The 22672-nt window shown below is 32.1% G+C and overlaps 1 protein-coding gene across 1 annotated transcript in view; it reads left to right on the top strand.

Moving 5' to 3' along the window:
• LOC147064130 (fat-like cadherin-related tumor suppressor homolog) overlaps nt 1–22672 on the top strand; it is a 1128183-nt gene that overhangs the window by 1071836 nt on the left and 33675 nt on the right. The window contains exons 9-25 of the mRNA XM_085959043.1: nt 2653–2805; nt 4556–4769; nt 5303–5442; nt 6711–6946; nt 7905–8149; nt 9108–9294; nt 9578–9806; nt 10435–10752; nt 11014–11968; nt 12360–12584; nt 14339–14362; nt 17778–18014; nt 18868–19068; nt 19316–19510; nt 20201–20406; nt 21164–21472; nt 22000–22144. Coding sequence (XP_085815169.1) covers nt 2653–2805; nt 4556–4769; nt 5303–5442; nt 6711–6946; nt 7905–8149; nt 9108–9294; nt 9578–9806; nt 10435–10752; nt 11014–11968; nt 12360–12584; nt 14339–14362; nt 17778–18014; nt 18868–19068; nt 19316–19510; nt 20201–20406; nt 21164–21472; nt 22000–22144 — 4219 coding nt within the window. The remainder of the gene's footprint in view (nt 1–2652; nt 2806–4555; nt 4770–5302; nt 5443–6710; nt 6947–7904; nt 8150–9107; nt 9295–9577; nt 9807–10434; nt 10753–11013; nt 11969–12359; nt 12585–14338; nt 14363–17777; nt 18015–18867; nt 19069–19315; nt 19511–20200; nt 20407–21163; nt 21473–21999; nt 22145–22672) is intronic.

Below are 22672 nucleotides of genomic sequence, written 5' to 3'. Positions count from 1 at the left end.
ACATGGAAAAAAAATGTATCCAAACCTTAACCGTTACATATATATACGTCATATTCTTAATAATAATTGGTTAATAAATTATATAAGTATAAGTGAATATTATAATAATTGCTCTGAATAATTTTCGTGTCACATTGCCATTCTTCAAATAATTGCAGCTTCCAATCGCTACCATGATTATTATATTAAATTGAGAATCTTTCATACAAGTATTACGTGTCATAATTTCCATATATTTACCAAAAGATATTAAGATTGATTTAAAGTAACTTTTCATTAAGTATAATAAATTCTACAGATTATTTTTAAGTCAACAGCTAATGGTTTTACAACCTAAATAGCTATCGACTTATAAAACAACCTTTAGAATTTAATATAATTTATATTATCATTTTTTTATTAAGTAAATTCTGATTTAAAAAAAAATAACTTTTAATGTTCTTTATTATTTATTTTTAAATGTTTTTTTCCAGCTTAATATTTATTTTTAAGAAATGTCTAGACCTAAGAATTTTCACAAAATTTTCTTATCATTTTCTCTGTTGTGGATTCTTTCATAAATGTTTCTTACGCTGGCTTTCAATTTCATCAGCTTATGTGACACATTAATTTAATGTTTATGCACATTTTAACAATTGCATTTGTCTAAATTATCACAACAAGCATGCAGCATTCACAATCTATCGATGATAACAATAAATCGATTTAGCTCTACAGGTTTTGGTAATTATTATTATTTACGCAAATATTTAATATTAAAGGGAAACCTTTTCTTTATTTTTTTCTTTTTCACATAAGCAATAAGTAAATATATATTTGTGTATGATTATTGTATCCAGTATGGCGTTATCGCTAAGGTATATTATTTAACGTAAAAAATAATCTTTTTAGCTTCGATTATAGGTATTATAGTATTGACCTATTTCGATACACTATGCCGATAGTATAATTTTAATCTAAACTCATTCTATTTTTCATAAATTGTAATATTTTTGTCTGTATAAAGTTATATGTAAATGCAAAAAAAAACATTTTGGTTATCCACAACGTACACTTAATTATTTTTCTTATTAAAGTAAAAACAGTAAAAACATTTTCGCAGAATTATTAATTAGTTTCACTTGTTTATTAACTTCGCATTTCTTTTTTTACTGTTTATTATTTTTATGTACATTTTCTCGTGCCTATGTTTATATTTCCGGAGAACTTTATAATCTAATTTAAGTATCTATGTAAGTTTGTTTTCCGTCTGGAGTATAAATTAATATTAGGTACAGTTAGTGTATTTCCGAGCAACTTATACTTTTCGCATACGTAAACGGTTATTCCAGTTATAATTAATTTATAATACTTATTAGTTATAGGAAAAAAAACACGAAAAGAACACACCGACTTATGAAAGTAAACAAAAATATTCGTTAAAATAAAAATCTTATTATAAAGTTTCAGAAAATTATAAGTTCCATAAATTCAAATTTATAGTCTCGTTATTGTATTATTATTATTTTTTAATAATATTACTGTTTTCAGCAATGGTGAAGGGTGGAGGTAGGCTTTTAAGAACTAACGTAAGTAGTGCACACTAAACTTTGTCAGTCATACGTATTTGTTTTCATTGAACTAAGACCACAAAATGCAGACAGTGTTGGTTACTTTTTAAAATTAAACCCTGCGTTAACCATGCCATAAAAAAAAATATTTGTCTCTATAAAATATCTAAAATTATGCCAATAAATCATATACGTAGGTACATTATTTCATATACATACATTTTTTTTTAAACCATGTCCGATCCTAATATGATCATATGGGCCTCCACAGGGTAGAGGTTTGTATTAACAGATTTTGTTTTTTACGAGAAATGGATGTCAGCCACTTGCTCAACCTATTAGGTCCATACCCACGATATACATACATACATATTAATTATTTTGTAGATAAAAGAATACCATCTGTACTATATTGAAATAAGTATGACTGAAAAAGTGCGCACTATTTTTCTCAGATCACCCATATCATACCTAAATTATTATGGTTTGGTTTAGGCAGGGTTTAATTCATTTTTAAAAACTAACCACCACCATCTGCAATTTGTATTATTAGTTCAATGAAAACTATTAAGTATGACTGACAAAGTTTAGTGTGTTGAGTATTTATGTCAGTTCTTAATAACCTACCTCCAACCCCCGCCACTGCTTTTCAGTTATTATCAAATGTTTAAAAAAAATATTTACTTAATTTTATTTAGACTTGGTGTGTATGCATAGGTGTATTAATAATAATTACTATGAAGTAGTATTTTGTGCAATAATAAAGTTATTCATATTTAGCTAGAAGACTGGGTTGCGTAGGTATAATATTTTTTAACATAAATATTTTCTTTTCTAGAAAATTTTTAACAATTTATATTAATATTATTGATGAAATTACCCTAAATTACTTGGTAAATCGCTATAATTGTTGTAAACAAATATTTTTTAGTAATTATGTCAGTTTCAAGTGAAGTATGTTGGTGGCTGGTCCGGATTAAAAAACCCTTCGCTAGAACTCTCTACGCCTAACTGTCGTAAACTGTTTTCAGACAGAAATTGTGTAGTATTTTAATATACTTGTAATATTATGTACTCATGTGATGTTGCCCTTTTATCACAGATGCTTGCCAATGACGAGGATGAAGGAGAAAATGGAAACATCACGTACAGCATCAAGTCGGGTAAAGGGAAAGCCAAATTCCACATAAACCCTCGAACTGGAGTCGTCGTATGCAATTCTGAACCTGAACCGGGCAGTTTTTATGAACTTAACGTAAGTGAAACAGAATATTTTAACACTAGGTGTTATTTAATTAAGATTTTGTAAACAAATGAAAACAGAATAATATATAAGTAAAAGTAGTACCTATACAATTTAAAATATAGCTCAATATAGGTAATGTACTAAGGTTCAATTAAAATAATATTTACAATAATTATATAGAGCAGTGGTTCCCAAAGTTGACTGGGCTCCGACCCATCTAACAAAAATTTCCAATCTTGGGACCCACCTCTTAGCTGTCTTAGAGAAAAGAGGGCATAAATATTGGTAATGCTCAGATTCCCTAGTGGCGAGTCGTGGAACTACTTATTGCTGTCTTATTTGTTCTAATTGAAATAAAAAAAATAGTGTTACCAATATGAATGAAAGACTTACTATTTTTTTTTAATTCGTGTATACAGTGGCGAGAGCCCACTCAATATTCGCTCGCGACCCACTGGTGGGAAACCATGATATAGAGATTATCAACCCATTTGCCACAAGTTTGGACTCAAATTATGAGCGTGATTTTTTTTGGGGTGAAAACTGTTTAAAAAGTTTCTATGGAGGAGAGCCTAATAAAAAACTATCGTCTTCCTTCTAGACATAAATTCTTTTCTGCGGATAATTACCCGGATGGAAATATATTATCTGGCAGGAAAGCTAAAAAGGATTTAGATTTTGGACAAAATTATTTAAGTGGATACTTATTATTACAAAAGACCTGCAAAAAATTAAAAATGGTGGTAATTTTTTTTTTGAAAATGAGACAATTATTTCTTGACTTTTTAGTGTGCCATGAGAATTTTATAATTTGAATAAACTGAGTTATATAAATAAGACGTAAAAACAGTGTAATAATAACACTTTTCTAGAGTACTCACATTATTTCACAAACCAGTGGTGAAGACTCCATACTAGGCGATTATTTAAAGCCTACCTTCTTAATAAAAATATTTTTTTATTGCATATTGACATATTTATATAAGTAGGTACCTAATCACTTCTATAAAAATAATTTAATTTACCAAAGACAGATGTTATTATGTTGGAATAACTGCAGATTAGAAAACAATCTGCAAAAGTTTAAAAAAATATACCACATCTTCTTAACCTAAATAAATATTGGAATGTCAAGGAATTGTGATATTTTTTTGTATGGACTTTACATCACGTAATCTCAGTCAATGAAATAGGGTAGGCTCTGGTCGCAGAGCCTAAAACCTTTGCGCATAATATTGTTGTCATGACTGCACCTTGTCCAAAATAATTAATAATTAGGTAATTTAAAAAAAATATTTCTATGGCGTTTAATCGCATATTAATAAATACTACAGATTGTTTTTTAAAAAATAAAAAGGAATTGTATCTAATGATTTTTGATGTGTATAAATGTTTTGAAAAATACATAATTTAAACTCAATGCTTAATTTTATGTTGTCAGTGAGTTTTTAAAGTTTCATTGAATTAGTGTGTACCTATTCATTAGTAGTAATATCATATTATCTTCTTATTTCCCCTAAGTATACCTTACAAGTACGCTCTTTTTCTCAGATCTCCACAGCCTACGTTTCCAAACGTCACCCTTAACCACTGTCACAAACCTTCTTTGGTTAAATTTTTCTGCTCACTGCTTGATATTTACATAATTATGTAATTGATACGGCCTTGTTAGTAAACATAGGCAAATTTATTGACATATTAACTACATAAGATACTTATTGTAGTGATTTCAGTACTAACGGTTGAAATTCTTTTACAGATCCGAGCATTGGACAATGGCATCCCACCAAAAGCGCAAACAATTCGCGTCAGCATAGCAATGGTTGCCATCCCCGAAACTTCCCTACATCCGCCGAAAGTAAAAAGCACAATGCAGTCCATCAAAGTTACAGAGTCAGATAAAGTCGGCTTTCTCGTTACCCTAATCCAAGCCACTGACGAAGATAATGACACGTTATGGTATGATATTGTCGGTGAGTTTTATCATTCATGTATTTATTTATTTACACACAATAAAAGATTTGTTATCACCAGTCTCACATCTATCGATGAGAGATAATCATAATTGCTGGCCCATCTCTATATTTTTTGGCAGCAGACTGAGTTGCGTATATGGTTGCGGCATGAGACACATTTTCAGAGAAGCATTAATCTTTTGCTTAAAAATATAAATAACAGTAAACACTATTTTTTAAATAGTGTTTACTAAATAGTAGTGTTTCTAAATAGTAAGTACATTTATTATGTTAACTTCATGAATTATTTACTAAAAATGTCAAGTAAATACAAACACTTGTGCCGAGTGTACTGAGCAAAAGCAATGTGTATTATAATAATTGAAGAAATAGAAAACAACAAAGTTTTGCATTATAATATGTCCATGTTGTATCTAAAATATGTAATGCCACTTGTGATGTTTATAGTTCAGTAGACACTATGTTGTATTTTATTTGGACAACTCTGGTGCGTTTACGCCAAGCTTTAATTCTTTTTATTTGATATAAAGGTGGCGATGATAAAAATGACTTCTTTATCGGAAGAGAAAACGGGAACGTTCTTCTGGCTAAGAAATTAATGTGGGAAACCCAAAGCAACTATACCCTCAACATCAGCGTAACCGATGGAGTTCACAAAATTTATACACAGGTATGTAATCATCCTTTCATTACAAATCATTAGGTGACAGTTATTTTAACAGATTTTTTTACGAGGTTCTTCCACCAGAGTAAATACATATGAAGACACAAGTGGATGAAGGTGTTATGTTACATTTTATGACAAAGTCTTTTTATTGCGTGGATGAAGATGTTATGTACCCATCTTTCATATGGATGTATCAAACATCTTAAAATAATCATTGATTCTGGCATTACGGCAAGGGATGAAGGGACTATGTTACTTTATTTTTTTTAGTTTTAGTAACATTTTGTTATTTTCTCTAGTGGATGTAGGTGTCATGTACACATTTTTATAAATAAATTACACATTTGAAGATTTTAACAAACTATTTCTGACGTTAGTAAAATTGTGTGATCCTTAGTTACCACTTGAATACATCAAATCACCAGTTAAAATATCCTCAATTGAAAAAAATACATCACAAAAACTTTGACCTCAATTTACTCAAAACTTTGATTTTGTAACATAACTCCTTCATCCACTTGTGTCTTCATATTAAATGTGCGGTGTGAGAACTGCAAAATTATTATTGTCTTTTCATGTTTGCAAATGGTTTTTTGAGTGTTTTACCTACCTATTTACTTTCATATTTGAATTTGAATATAATTTTAATTTCCATCAAGTACCGACAGTCAATAACAGTCAATGACATTATTAATGGACAACGCACTCAATACAGTAGCTAGCAAGTAAATTCGCGCATAGCGACATTCGCACATGTATAGGTGTAGACGTCACGCAATTTCCATTATCCGATATCACGCATCGGGAATTTATAGCAATATCACCTTAATTGTAATGGCGTTAGAACAGATTAGAACAGAACAGAAAAAGTGAGTGTCATTTTTTTTCCAGATGCTTCGTACATATTAATGTCATTGATAACAGTAGTGAAATATGCCTGATAGACTGAGGTTAACAATAATAGATAGTGTGCTAAATATTTTCAGTTTATGTTAAATATTATCATATTTGTATAAATATAAACTGATCTTTCTTATTTTCTGAAGAGTGGTTTCAGTCACCGATATTCATACAAAAATTAGTTGCGATTACAGACCCAATAATTTCATAGTGCCGCAATTTTTTTACATTGTAATTTTATTACTTACTGATGTAATAACATGAGTCAAGGAAAATGTTAAGAAATCGCTCAATAGGTAGCGATATTTTAACATCATTGTAAATATGATAAACACTAACATCATCATAAAGTAAAAATATTTTTCTTTCAGCTCAACATCACAGTTATCAACGATGTGAATGAACTGGGGCCCGAATTTGGCCAGTCGTTTTATCTCGTCAACGTGTCGGAGAGCCTGTCCGGCGGAGACTCAATCCTTCATCTGACGGCCACCGGCCGAGATAATCTCCTCTACAGTCTGCTGAACGCTCGCAATCCTATCTCCATGCATCTCTTCAGAGTCGATTCTTTGACTGGAGAGATTACCATCAAGGAATCACTTGACAGGTCAGCTTACAGATTTTGTACAGTGTTCGTTTCGATTCAAACTGATAATTCATGGGTGATTATGATCAAGAAAGAAACAGTTGCATACTTCAGTACACCTAGATTTTACATTCATCTACTTCTTATAAATTAATGATTGATTTTATAATGTATAATTTGACTGTGTATTACATTAACAGATCAAGAGACTTAATACCAAAAAGAAAATTAATACCATTTTCCTATGAGACCTTTAAGTTAAATAAGAAATATTTGAATGACCATGCATTTATATTAATACTTACATGTCACTTATAGAATGCTTTGAATTAAGTACCTAAATTTTGTGTGTTGTTAACACTTTAGGTCCTAAAGTGTTAACAACACACAAAATTTAGGACCACTCTGGGATAAGGCCAACAATCAATATCACCAGCGCATCTATTCTATACGTAAGGCGGCTATCAAGAGTAGTTTATCAGATTTATGTATTGAAGTACCTATTATGATTGTTACAATAAGTTAGTTTTTTAAACTGTCAAAACTGTCTATCTAGCTCTAAAAATTAACACAGACAAGAGAGGTGCTGTTAAAACATAGCACTTATTGGAACAATTACAACTAACTTATTGTAATAATTGTAATACCTCAATACATAAATATAAACTATCCTCGATAGCCACCGATAGCAGCCTTATATATAGAATAAATGCGTTGATTGGCTTAGTACCAAATATTTACAGATCGTGGTTGGCACAACAGCACAGATGTAACACTGTATTACGGAAAACCCCTACCTCATACTTATCATTGATTAACAAGCTTATTCAAAAAATATGCTGTAATTCAAATATAACTTAATTTTTCAACTGCAGTCGAGTTTCCATGCATAAATGCATGATTTGCACAAATTATTGAGCAAATAATATTTAAAATCTTTTAATAGCTTAAAAATGTAACTGATTAACTTCTGTTTCAGGGAGATCATGGAGGAGCATCTTCTGACGGTGATGGTGCGTGACCAGGCCATAAAACCCAAACGCAGCTATGCTCGCGTATTGGTTCGAGTCTTCGACCATAACGACCACCCGCCCGAGTTCAGCGCTAAAATATTCCAAGGAAAAGTTTTTGAGACTTCACCCATCGGTACGTCGGTGGTGAGAGTGCTCGCCAGCGACAAAGACAAAGGAGAAAACGCCATCATATCTTATTCAATCACAAGTGGTAACTATGTCAAATATTATGCATTCATTACACTAGTACATATTGTGATAAAATGTCAATGACAAGGACTCGTACTAACACGCAAAAAGTTCTTTCAATGCAGATTGTTTTTATTACTGCTGAAACGGGTAGATTATAAACATTTCAGTCACATTACTTTTGGGGAATTCATTTTCAGTTTCTCCTTTGTAAATATATCAGTAGCGGACATTAAATTTTCTTTTACTATTAATTGTTAATTTAATGGCTTACTTGACTATGTGTTGTACTCCGTTTACATATGCATGGATTTACTGTTGACAGCAAGTATTATCGCGGCCATAACAAGAAAATGTAAGGGTAAACATGTATTATCCTACAGTTGCAAGCTTGCATGTATGAATCAAAAAAGTTTTGAAGTTTCTGAATTTTCATGCAACAGTAGGGATTTTTTCGATCTGTGTCTGCGTAGTAGAATGATAGTGGCGAACCTGCCGGCAAAAAAACGAACTGTACTCGTTTTGAGGTTAACCGATTTTCACTACCTGTCAAATAGTACCATAAAATGATAACATCGCGTCTCGCTTACTCTTGAAGAATGAGATTGGCGACAGTCAGCACTTTTACGTGTAAACAGTCGTCACAATAGTTTAAAATACGCACTATTGCTGCGAGTAAATCCATGCACGTGTACAGTCACTATTATGTTCATAATTCATTTACAATACTTTTCGTATTCACCTCGGAAGTCGATTGACTTTATCAATTGAGTGGATCCTATGACACTTCAGAACTGACAAAACCATTCTTATTGATAGATCTATAGATCTATAAAAAATTACCGAATGACCATTAAGTATTGTTTAAATTTTTTTAGAATTCTTGTGACAAAATACCTAACTATCAAATAGGTATTCTCACATAATGTTACTCTAAAAAATCTAAAATACTAATTAGATTGACATAAAACTTCTTTTAGGAAACATTGGAAATATGTTTTCTATTGATCCTGAAATGGGAGACATCACAGTATCTAGAGAACTGGACTTGAACAGTGCATCAGAGTATATTCTGCAAGTGAAAGCCTCAAATCCTGGGCCCCACCCATCATCAACTTCCATTCCGGTACATATCATGATCACGATGGCCGATAATGCTCGTCCCAGGTATGGATTGAACTTAATTTATATTTTATAACAAAGGTTTTGTTATCAATTTTATTATCTCAACATCTGAAGATTTTTACACACAATCTTTAAATAAAGTTGACGAGAATTGGTTGTAAACCATTCATTCAATCCGTTATGGTGATAGGAATAGGATGGAAGAAAGGACACGTATTATAAACAGATGATTGCAAAACATGTATCTTTTACCTAATCGATAAAACTTAAGAGTAATTAGATGCATTTAACTTTCATTCTGACCATAGATTTTTAATTATTTTAGGTTCCTGAAACATGAACTGATCGCCGAGATATATGAAAATGAACCGCCCGGTACTTATGTGGAGCATCTGGAAGCCAGGAGTACATCTTCACTGCTGTTTGAGATTGTGGACGGAGACGAAAACAATATGTTTGCCATAAATCCGTCCACCGGAGTCATCGTCACCAAATATCCGTTGGACTTCGAGAAAACACGCATTTATAATTTGACAGTATCCGCAACCAATATGGTAAGAAAATTAACTAAACCTATTCGATATCAGTCATCGGGAAAAATAAAATAATAATGGTGGATCACTTAGTAATAATTCTTCATAGAGCCAAAAAATTTAATATTGCATGAAAAGTATTTTTTTCATTTTCTTTTTATCGTGTTAATCCACCAACTTGTTAAGACGACCCCATTAAATCGAGTCAACCCGCTCTTTAAAAGTTCCTAAAGATAATGCTTGTATGAATTGTCTAATTATTACGAGAATAAAATAAGTCGGCAATTGAATGTTAATTATAAATTACAGTTTTGTGCGTCAAGCGTAACTATGTAGTTGGTTTTAATGTCAATTTATTTACTATAATATTTTATTGTCAAATTAGAACAATATGCCCATCTCTATTAGCTGATAAGACACATTTTTTCAATATGTACACGTAATTATGAAAAATAAAATTGCCTATCTACCTATATCACTCAATAATCGTTTTCTGTAAAGTTTCTTAGAGGTTATATATCATTACATATAGGTAGTGTTGATTATTCACCTAAATAGGTGTGTTTAAGTTTTAATTTTATTTAGTCAATACGTTTGTGTTTATTGATAATATTGATTGTTTATATTTCAATCGATGATTACATTAAAGGGTGCTGCGACATCGAAATGTTCGGTCGTCATCCACGTCTTGGACAAGAATGACAATGCCCCTCGCTTCCTCTTCAACACTTACTATGGCAGTCTCTTGGAATCAGCTCCGGTTCCTTCTTTGGTTCTGGCGAACAACAGCACGCCTCTCGTTATATCCACCGAAGACTTGGACTCGGAAATAAATGCATTGAGAAACTACGAAATTGTCGAACCTCTGGCCAGACAATACTTCACCATTGACTCCACAACAGGCGCAGTGAAAACTAGACGAGATCTCGATCACGAAACGATACCTCTATTTGTCTTCCACGTTATGGTAAGTTCATACATTTAAACATAATAGTAATGTTTGCATCAATATTAATACACCCACATTGGAAAAACGACCACATTCAATTCTGCAACTGGCATAAATTCAGATGATATTTTTTAATGTGACCTTTCCATGTAATGATGTCTGTTGAGATAACTTCCACTTAATATTAATGCTTTATTGCATTTCATTGAATATAAGGCAATTACATTAGAAATTTGGATGATTGTGTTTTTAAAATATAGTTTACAAAATTTCTTTCAGGTTGTTGATTTAGGAAAACCTCGCCTATCATCAGAGACCGCAGCAGAAGTTCAAATAAACGTATTAGATGTCAATGATTGCACTCCAAAATTCGACCAAAAGGAGTACAACATCACTTTATTACTTCCGACATACAAGAATGTTGCTGTTGTGACAGTTCATGCTACCGACCCGGATACCGTCCAAAACAATACGCTGAAGTATTACATAATCGAAGGCGACAGTAACAATATATTCTCCCTTGATCCTATCAAAGGAGTGATTACTATTTTATACCCAGAACGAGTCAAGCACTTCCACAAACTTTATGTTAGAGTTTCTGATGGTACATTTTCAAGTGTAGCTCAAGTCAATATTAAAGTTGAGAAATCGGAAAGTTCCGGACTGATATTCCAGAAATCGCATTACGAGGGAAGCGTTTTGGAGAATTCTACGAAGAGTGTAACAGCCGCAGTCGTAACCGTTTTAGGCGACAGTTTAAATGAACATGTCGAATTCCGTATATTAAATCCGACAGATCTATTTAAGATTGGGTTGAGTTCTGGCGTTATTGAAACTACTGGAATAAAATTTGACAGGGAAGTTAAAGATATGTACTTATTAATTGTGGAAGCCAAAAGTTCCGCTGGTACTTTTGATAGGGAAAGAGATTCTCCGCGAGTAGCCCACGTGGTTGTAAATATCACCATTCTTGATATCAACGATTACTGCCCGATGTTTGTAAATCTACCGTATTATGCAGTCGTATCCGTCGATGATGAAAAGGGTCAGGTTATTACTAAAGTCCATGCAATCGATATGGACAGTATGGAAAACGGAGAGGTTCGATACGAGATGAAACGCGGCCACGGTGAACTATTTAAAGTGTGTAGGAAAACTGGAGAAATTTCGCTCAAACAAAATCTGGAGGGTCATAATAAGGAGTACCAATTGGTGATCGGAGCTTATGACGGAGGTAAGAATGAAGATTGATAGAACTCTTTAAGACATGTATCTAAATTTTTGTAATAGCATAATTTCTTTTAGAATGACCTGTCACTTGTAAAATTCTAAGATGTTACCATTATTTAAAATAATAAAGTAGCATGGATGGATCAAGTATGCAGTGTGTATTAATTACTATTGTGATTTTATTTTATTGTTAAATTATATTTTTGATGATACATTCCATGCTTATACATAGTGGTAAAGAAGTTTTGTTGTATTAAATTAAATAATAATATTGTACAAAATCATAATATAAATAGATAGGTATTTCAGTTGTTACACTATTATCAAGTCTTAATATTTTATTATAATGTTTCTCTACCAAGTACATAAATAGTAACTTAATTAATTAATTTTAGGTGCTACACCTTGCTACAGCGAAGCAATAGTGAATGTCAAAGTGGTTGATAGGTCAATGCCCGTCTTTGACAAGCAATTTTACTCCATGAGTGTACCGGAAAACGTCGAACTGCAGAGCCCTCTCGGTGTTCCTATGCAAGCTTCATCTCCACTAGGTCGCAAGCTTATATACACGATCGTGGAAGGAAACGAACTCGAAGAATTTGCCTTAGACTTCAACACTGGTATTTATTACAACTCTGCTCTTTGTTTATGGATTGACATTTTTAAAATTATTATTCTATCTTAAATATTGATCGTTGTTATAAGCTGCCAGAAAACGGTGTGCCGCTGTTGTTACATCTCATTATCTTAGTATCATAAATGTCTCAGTAAAAAGATTTTATCGCTTTTTTAATTTTTTTTTGAAGTATGGATGTTTTTTTCTATTAAGGTAGATGATATTACATTTTTTTATATTTATTATAAGTACCTACTAAAAATAACTAACAGGCTTTTATTGGATGATAAATTTCCATTAATAATAATTATATATCGATATATCGGGTCTCGACAATCCGGTGTGATATATTTTAATGTCAGTCTTTTTGCCAATATTTTCCATAATCTTCTTTTAAAATATGGTATTGGTTCCTTTAATTTAGGCTGTGGTTATCTTTATATCAGTATATTTTCAATAATAATTATTTTTAATGTTTGCCGTAGTTATAAGGTTTAATAATACATCTAACTGCATGATTATGTGCTGTCGCTTTTGGATATGAGTAATATTTGCTCTTTGTCCATTTTTTGTTTTAATACAATATTTTTTGCTGCTCTTTGCAATCTTTTTTATTTAAATCAAACACTTAATAAAATATGTCTTGGACTGCATTTGATATTTATGTAGGTATGTCACTATATCCTGTATATTATAATCAACATTTGCCAAACATCAAAAAAAAAAAATTACAGTAATCCAAAAGCGGCAGAACATTTTGTCTCACAGTATCCTAGGTGGATCATTTGTTTTTTCTTATGATAATGTGTTCATTATGGTGCAATTCATATATTGAGTAGGTTACTGTAGTATCGATTTCACTGAAATCCAATTAAAAAATACAACTTAAATCTATTTCAATAATATTCATCAAACTTTTTTAATCTCTCTTTAAGAATGACATACTTATCGATGACTTCTTCGCATTGATCAGATCAGAAAGGTTCACCGGGTGAATTCAACTCAATTTTATATTAATTCAGTATTTTTCAGTTTTCTTGAGTTACCTAACGACACACTTTACAACTGATAAGGATTTTGTGCCGCGCTAAAATTGTAAAATTAAAAAGTTTTTCTTGAAATAATTAAGTACCTACATATTTTCACTTATCATAGTTTTAGAAAAAAAAATCATGACACTCTGGAAAATACCGCTTAATTTATAAAAATCTATTACTTTCAAAATCTATAAAGAACCTTTAGAAATTCAAGAAAACAACTCCAATTATTTATTTCCTTACATTCATAAATTTCACAATCATACAGGCTATTAATATATTATATTGCGATTTCGTTACAATATGAAATTATATCCAATGGAAAATAAAAATATCATAATACAATTTATTTAGTTTATTGTTAATATCACTGCCACTCATTTTAGATGTTATTTGGGGTGATTAAATTTGGTCTCTACATATATAGAATATTCCTGTTTAAAATGCGAATCTTGGTCAGATATAAGTTTTAATATGTGGTTTAATATATTATTAACCGAGCAATGTTCAAGGTCCCATGGAGAAACCGCCAACAAATATACTATAAAATATTACTTGGGCAAGTTTTATTCACTTTGTATTATAGATTAGATAAGATTTAAATAACGGATCCTTTCTCGGTTAAGTCGATACAAAAGTATACTCGGTCAATGAATTGTGAACGTTTCTCTTAACCGACAAAGACTGGATTAAAATGATGTTTATCTCCCTCTGTCCACAGCACCCGACAGTTACAATGGTCCTTGTGAGTATCTTATTATTGTTGTCAGTGTATTAATTTTCATCTTGTGTGATGTGAGCCATATTGCATCTCAATGTTTTTGCCTTCATTCACAGCGATGCTCATTTGTTTCGACGCAAAACACACACGCTGCTTAACCACCCTGTTGTGTAACCATACTCACGGCTTATTTTGTCAATGTCCTTGAAATATTCGTACATCTTATCCTAAGACCCTGTCGTAATTGGAGGAATAGTCAAAACAATTACAAAGATAGATATTAATTTGAATGTCAGAATTAATCTACACTCAAATGCGATCATTCACATTATTCCACAAAATCAATACACATTGAAATTAATAGAAAACCTTAACTAGTTAAATATATATTGTTTTTTAACTATATCCACTCCTGGCAGACCATAGAGACAACACAATGTGGATGGGGGTATATTACAGAGCATTAATTAATGTTCGTAGTCATTCACTCAATTCATATTCAGGTATCAAAAATGACAGGTAAATGGGAATGACATCACAAATACCCACATTTTAGGTGTACTATCCAATAAGAAGATCTAGGTGATAACCGGAAGTTGTTGCAGTCGAAGTGCGGTTAAAAACAGGAAGGGCTTATTAGTTCACAGTTTTAAGACATAGACAAGAAGATCTTGTTCGACAGTAGTTTCGTAATTGAAAAAATGCCATGTCATTTTTTGGGCTAGCGAGAAGTGGAACACCGAGGTACAGTTCACTAGCATGTGATATCAATTAATACTGATCATATACATATTATTAATTTAATATGGTAAGAAAGTGGTGTAAAGAACAAAATAAATATGACATAGAAATACATAATATTTAGTGTTGTCTATCAATCAAATTAGATTTGTACATATTTTAGATAGTTTTTTTTAACACCAAATAGCAATTAGTTACCTCGATATTCAATCATTTAGTTTCAGTGAATCATCCAAATACCGCATCATTAAAAAATTCTCTTTATTTTATTCAATTTTGTAATACATTTTATGTAGAAATGTTGAATTAGGAAAATAATTTGTAAATCATCTTCTATAATACACATAAAATATAGGAATCAATACAATAATTTATGTGTAGGTATCACTTTCGAAGGGTGGAGGTAGGCTGTTAAGATCTTACATAAATAGTACACATTACCTAAACATTGTCAGTCATACATTAATTTGTTTTGTTTTAGTTTTTAAAATTTATTAACTTCTTTGTCAACCAAGCCATTATTAAATAATAGTAAAAAAATAGTTGTCTATCTATAAAATATCTAAAATTATGACAATAAATCGTACATAATTTTAGATATTTTGTAGGTACTTATAAGAATATTTTTTATATATTATTGTTTAATTTAGGCAGCCCTTAATTAAAAAAAAAATAATCAACACCATCTGAATTCAATGAAAACAAATAAGTATGACTGAAAAAGTGTGCACTATTTATATCGGATCACCCATAGCACGCCTAAACAATTATGGTTGGTATAGGCAGGACACTCACGATGGCCGTGTGGCTTAAGCGCCGGTCTACAGTGTCGAGGGTCCCAGGTTCGAATCCTGGGTCTGGCAAGTACACATATTGTTTTTCAATTTGTGTATGAGTAGTATGGACCTAATAGGTTGAGCGTTGAGCGAGTGGCTGACATCCATTTCTCGTAAAAATAAAATCTGTTAATACAAACCTCCACTCTGTGGAGGCCGATATGATCCTATTAGGATCGGGCATGGTCAAAAAAAAAAAAAATAGGCAGGATTTAATGGATTTTTAAATACATACTAACCAACTCTATCTGTAAATTGTTGTCTTAGTTTAATGAAAAGAAATACGTATGCCTGTCAAAGTTTACTGTGCACTATTTATATATATTGACAGCCTACCTCCACCCTTCGCCACTGGTAGGTATATTATGTAGTTTCTATCGGTAGGTAGGTTATTAAAAATGATTTTGGTTGTCATAGGATAAATTCTATAGGTACCAAAGACAAACAATTTGAATTTCACTGAAGCACTTTGTGGATTACATAATAATATTATGTACCTATATTGTCTTTGAAATCCTTCATATATGGCAGGGTCTATGTGTATTATAATCTGTGCTTCTAATTTTTGTCCTCTGTAGATGCATCTCTAAAATTATATAATTATTTAATGAAATATATGAATATTTTAACCAGTCGATATATTAGTACTGTCCATAAATATATTTGGCTTGTATTAAAGATATACGTATCACATTCAAATATCCTCCTTTCAAACTGTACTATATCCTGTCTGACTACAATGTACTCATAAGCAAATTGGACGTCATATTCTTGTCTTCTGTGAATAACCACCATTTAATTTATGAACTTGACTAATGTCTTCCATATATTACAGGAACTGTACTGTAAAAGTTTTTGTGCATGTATGATTTTTGGGGTTTGGTAATTTGTTTTGTATATAACAAAATGTATACATTTGTACCATAGGTATGATGTTCTAAAAATACTAATTTTGATAGGCATTATGCAGTAGCATAAAATCAAACAAACAGATATAAATAAATTATCTTAATGATTTTACTTTGATTATAGATTTAATATTTATTACAAACATAGCCAAAATCGAAATCTTTAAAATAACGTAGGTATATCCATAATAATAATTAATTAACTTTTATTTTGTGTCATAATGATATTTCATATGAAATAACTATTGGTTGGTAAAGAATCGATTAATCATTTAGTTTCGGTCTCATTAAGACATTAAGTAGGTGCCTAGCAGTGGCGTGCGATCCATAGACTATGGATGCATTGCACCTCCAGAAATATTCGAGTAAACAGTGTGTAATAGTTTATTGCGTACATATTCCGCAATTTTGTGACAACCTTTTTAATGGTAAAATGCACTATTAGTAATCTTCTGAAAAACTTCTTGCATTAGCAGAGCTACTATTCCGTAATAGCATAGCTGTCAAGATTTAATTTGCTACCATAAGGTCTATGATTTTTATTAGCAGCATCTTTACATATAGAAGTAACCGTACGCCACTGGTATGGTACCTAGGTACCTAACTATAATGGAAAAAAAAGTTGTTTTCTTTATTTTTTTGGAACACAATAATAATATGAGAAACATCCAATTTATCATTTGTGAAATTCAATATGGTGATCACATTTTATGAGCAACCGACTTAGAATTTGAGATAATAATTTGAGGTTGCTTGTTAATAAATTAATGTATTTCAGATTTCATATGTTAAATGGTCACCATCTTCGATATCACTCGTATTTTCATTCAGTGCCTTTAGTCTAAAATCAAAATTGCTCCGAGATAACATTCATATACCTATTCAGAAGTACCTCTTTCCTAAACTCAAAATTTTAAATGTAATATACCTAACTAAATGTTGTTGTACCAATAGGCATGCTGTTTGCGGCGGAAGAACTTGACTATGAGCAGCAACAATCTCATCAACTGACTATTCGAGCCACAGACAGTGTGACCGGGGTCTATGCAGAAGTCGCCGTGTCGGTATTCGTTGAAGATGTTAATGATTGCCCACCGGAGTTTTCAACCGACAGCTATCATGTGAATGTCTCTGAGGCTGCACCTTTTGGTACATTACTCATGAAGTTAGATGTTCAGGATAATGACACAGGTATTTTTTTTATTTCTTACCATATGTCGTTGATCCTATACCTGTTGTTCGTACATGCATACGTCTTATAGGTGCAAAATTATTCATAAGACTTTGCCATGATACTGCGCGATGACAGGTTTCATCTGCCGGACCAATAAATAAGTGTTAGGTTAGGTTAGGCCTCTTTTTGTTTTTAACTAATTTATTCCTAGTTACATCACATATTAAAGTGTACACAAATACTTTAAATGTAGCAAACCTGACAAAATTTCAAAACTCCTTGCTTCGCTCAGTGGGTGAAGGAATAACCACTAAAATAAGGTCTGGATAACATGTCAGACAAACTAGCAGTATCAGTAAGTTGACAGCAAGCTGTCGGCTTGTACTTTGCACAATCTCTTGCATTGAAAATGTATAGTAGGCCTCAACATTATCCATTCTGGGAATTGAATTAGTTTATCTGACAAGTGATTCGATGATATCTACATTTAAAACACTCCTTATGCTTATTTAACTTAGTATGAGGTGTGAAAAAACTTTTTTATAATGTAAAAACTTAAATAAATAACTACGAGTATGTATATTTTGGATACTACATTTTTATTATTTATCAAAACTAAAACATTCTAAAACAATTAACTCAATTGTGTTAAGAGGTCTTAACTAAAACTGTTTATAGCCTTTCCATTATATCTTAGCTATGGAAGTCATAGCGGTGTTCCGGGGAACTATAAACCCCCCCCCCCCGCATTTTCAAGTATAAATCTACGGCCCCCGACCCCCCTTATAGTCCGTAACACTGTATACAGCACTATAAAACAGCCAAGATGTGATGGTTTTAGTGTGAGTGCAAATATTCTTTTTCTTTTAGGAATCAACCAAGAAGTGCTCTTCTCAATTTCCCCCTCCAGTGGCAACGCAAGTCTCTATTTCCACGTAGACTCAACAGATGGCAGCATTTATCTGAAACAGGCACTGGACAGAGAGACCATGAGTTCCCACCACTTCACGGTTGTCGCAACTGATAAAGGAATTCCTGCTCTATCAAGCACTTCACATGTTTGGGTAACAGGTGAGCAAAATTAATGAATATATCAAATATTTAAGTGAATAAAATTGCTTTTTACTCGAAATTATATATATTTATACCAAATCGAGAATTTACACCATAACAACAATAATTTTTAGTAATTATTTCCCATAGTTTACTTAATGTATTAATTTAGTGTAAAATTTATAGTTTAATTTTGATTTAAATCATCTCGAACATATTGCTACTATGTATGTAAGTTGTAATTTTTTTAAATTTAATTTTCTAGTTCTGGACATGAACGACAACCCACCGCGGGTTGACCAACCTGTGTACAGCTGCGTAGTGTCAGAGCATGCCACACGAGGTCAGTTTGTCACCCGAGTGGCCGCCAGTGACCCCGATGCAGTAGACCAGGGTCGCCTCGGGTACACTATTGTCGGAGGAAATGATCAGCAAACCTTCTCCATCAACCACACCAATGGTTTGTATTTCTGTGTAATTTTATATTTTTGTATATCGACATTGTGCAATATTATATGAAAATCATCCAATTTTTCTTGTAATTCCGTATATTACATGCTATGTATATATGTGTCGCTGAGTTTCAAAACCTGCTATAGCACTTTTTTGAAATAATTAAGATATATATATATCGATGGATTCGTTATTAAAATCTCTACATGGAAATTTTATCGCCTCTTTCAAAATCCGCTACGATTAACTGTCATTTATGAACAAAATCAATGCGTCTATCAAAACCCGCTATAACACTACTGAAACATTCAAAAACCTTTTTAGATCAAAAAGTTTTTATTGATTTTCTCAACATAATGAAAAAGTGTTATAGCGGGTTTTGAAACTAAGCGACACATATTATGAATAATTATTACTAAACTTTCACTATATTTTGAATAATAATATTATTGTTTTATCGACCCTTTTTAAGTAATTGGCATTTTCTGAATATAATATTATGTACAATTAAATTGGTATTTACTTAATATTATCCCAATCATAAAAAAACCCTTAAAAGACATATACATTACAATACACTTAGGAAAGCGTAATATCTTTATAATAAAGGTAACTCTTGGATTTTTTTTTAACTTGAAATAGTTGAGAAGTTTTTTTACAACTGGCTATCTTTTGATAATACATTTTGTCGTTCCAGGTATCATATCTCTGTTGAACATACAAAAGTTTGGATTGACACCGTTGACAGTGTTGAATGTGTCGGTCTCCGATGGAGTATACACAACGTTTAGCAGGGTCAAAGTAGCGCTAAGTCCTGCTAACAAACACGCACCACGCTTCAACCATGTCATTCAAGAGGCCGTGGCTATGGAAAATAAACCCCCTGGATTATTGATAGCTGTGGTTTGTACTTTTCATTGTTATTATGTATCGCTAAAGTCTATAATTGTTTTTTACTTCTACGCCCGATGTATATACAGCTATTAATTATTGTATTCTGTTTTTGGGCAGTCACCGTGTGTATGTGTACCATTCAAAAGTGTGTGAGTAACCATAAGAGGGTATATTGACTCAAACATTATGCAATATTAGAGTTTCCACAAATTTGACTCTGAGGTCACGATACTGGACTCGAACAAAGGGTATTTATCGCACTCGGTCAAGGAAGCCATTGAAATACATGGAACCCCAACAATATAAATAGGGATATGTTTACCGTAGAATTTTTGACCTACACATTTTATAGAACAGTATTTGCATCCATACGACAAAGAGTACTTTTTACCATATTATCTCTTGAGAATGGCTTTGGCAACGTGCCCAAAACGTCATGGAAAAAAAGAGAACAGACTGACAGGCCCAAAAACTGAATATGGTTTTTAATCCACTATTTCTTGTAACATGGAGACACTCTACATTTTGATGCAAGCATATTATAATAATAATTATATACTATAAGAACCCATGTGCCACGTATATGGGATATAAATCCCCGTATTATGAAATGCACAATTTATTCGCCATTGGCACAATATAGGTGCATCTGAATAATTTCTAATCGGCAAATACCTACGAGGAGTTTTGTTCGGTAGAATATTCATGGCTTACATATTTACATATAGGCTGCTATTAAATTTAATTAAATCACTATTTTTCATAGGTTAAAGCCCATGACGAAGACCTAGGCGACTTTGGAGTGGTCTCCTATTCAATACCTTCTGATCTTCTTAAGAAGACTTTCACGATAAACCCTCAGTCGGGAGAACTGACGACAGTTGTCAAACTAGACCGAGAACTCACGAGAGAATATGAAGTGCCCATAATGGCTTCAGACAGCGGAGGAAGACCGGCTTTCACGACGGTTCGCGTCAAAGTTGCTGATGATAATGACAATGTTCCTATATTCTTGTTGAAAGAATACAAGGTTGCAATACATTCCAATTTCAGCGTGTCAATGTCATTTTTGAAGGTTTGTAATCAATATTAAAATTATACCATTCTAACTAACAAAATATATTGTTTTATGTGTGAATTTGGCTGTAAAATTTGTAAAACAGCTGTTACCTGTTTTGAGTGCTGCTTGAGTCAGACAGTTTTGTTTATTAATAATGATAGTAGGTACATATTATGTTTAATAATTTGTTATGTACACATCGCACCGTGAGTGTAAAACCAAGGCATCTGCAATTTTTTCAATTTCGAAATTAAATGCAAAACAACTGCAAAAGTCGTGAACTTGATAATGTAAAAGTTAAGTAACTGAAATAACATGCAATATAATGTAGATATAAACCAAATATGGTTTTATTTTAGAAACTCTATTTCTCCTAACAAAACAAAGACTTCATCATATCCAAAATATGTCTTTTACAGATGCCTTGGTTTTACACTCACGGTGCGACATGGTTACATAAATACTTTTTAGCATTACGTATAATATTTTTTTCTTTGAACCTCTGTTTTGTGATGTCGGCGTTAAAACATGATTGATTTCAGGTAAAAGCTACAGATCCAGATGACGGGCAAAATGGTAAAGTCCAATATTCCATTTATGAAAAAGAGAAGAGCGGTGTTAGTGATATCTTTGGTGTTAACACCAATACCGGATCCATCACTTTGATTAGAGATGCAGAAACCCTAGGTATGGGCAACCTTTCTTTACATGCTTTTTTTATGTAATGAATAACAATTCAATATTGCTATACTTATTAGCATAATACCCTATTTACACGTGCATGGATTTACTGCTGGCAGTACATATTATCGCGGCCATAACAAGAAAATGTACGTGTAAACATGTATTATTCCGCCGGCAAAAAAACCAACTACACTGCGGGGAGACTCATTTTGAGGTTAACTGATTTTTACGACCTGTCAAATAGTATACCTAAAATGACAACATCGCGTCTCGCATACTCTTGAAGAAGCACTTTTACTTATAAACAGTTATTATCGCGATAGTTTAAAATATGCACTATTGCTGCCAGTAATTTCCATGCACGTGTACAGGTGCCACTATATTATGATTCTCTCACAGTTTAATGCAGGTATGGGTAAATGGACAGTATGCATATAGAAAAGTATGTTTGTATGTAAGTACATATATAGTTATTTTCAAATAAGTCAAGTTATATTATAAGAATAATCAATATTTAGACACCATTTCCTA

Source organism: Rhyacophila brunnea, unplaced genomic scaffold (genome assembly GCF_057557595.1).
Source record: "Rhyacophila brunnea isolate RB1 unplaced genomic scaffold, BYU_Rbru_1.0 scaffold_8, whole genome shotgun sequence".
In the NCBI taxonomy this organism is placed as follows: domain Eukaryota; kingdom Metazoa; phylum Arthropoda; class Insecta; order Trichoptera; family Rhyacophilidae; genus Rhyacophila; species Rhyacophila brunnea.
This window is presented reverse-complemented; position numbering and strand designations above follow the sequence as displayed.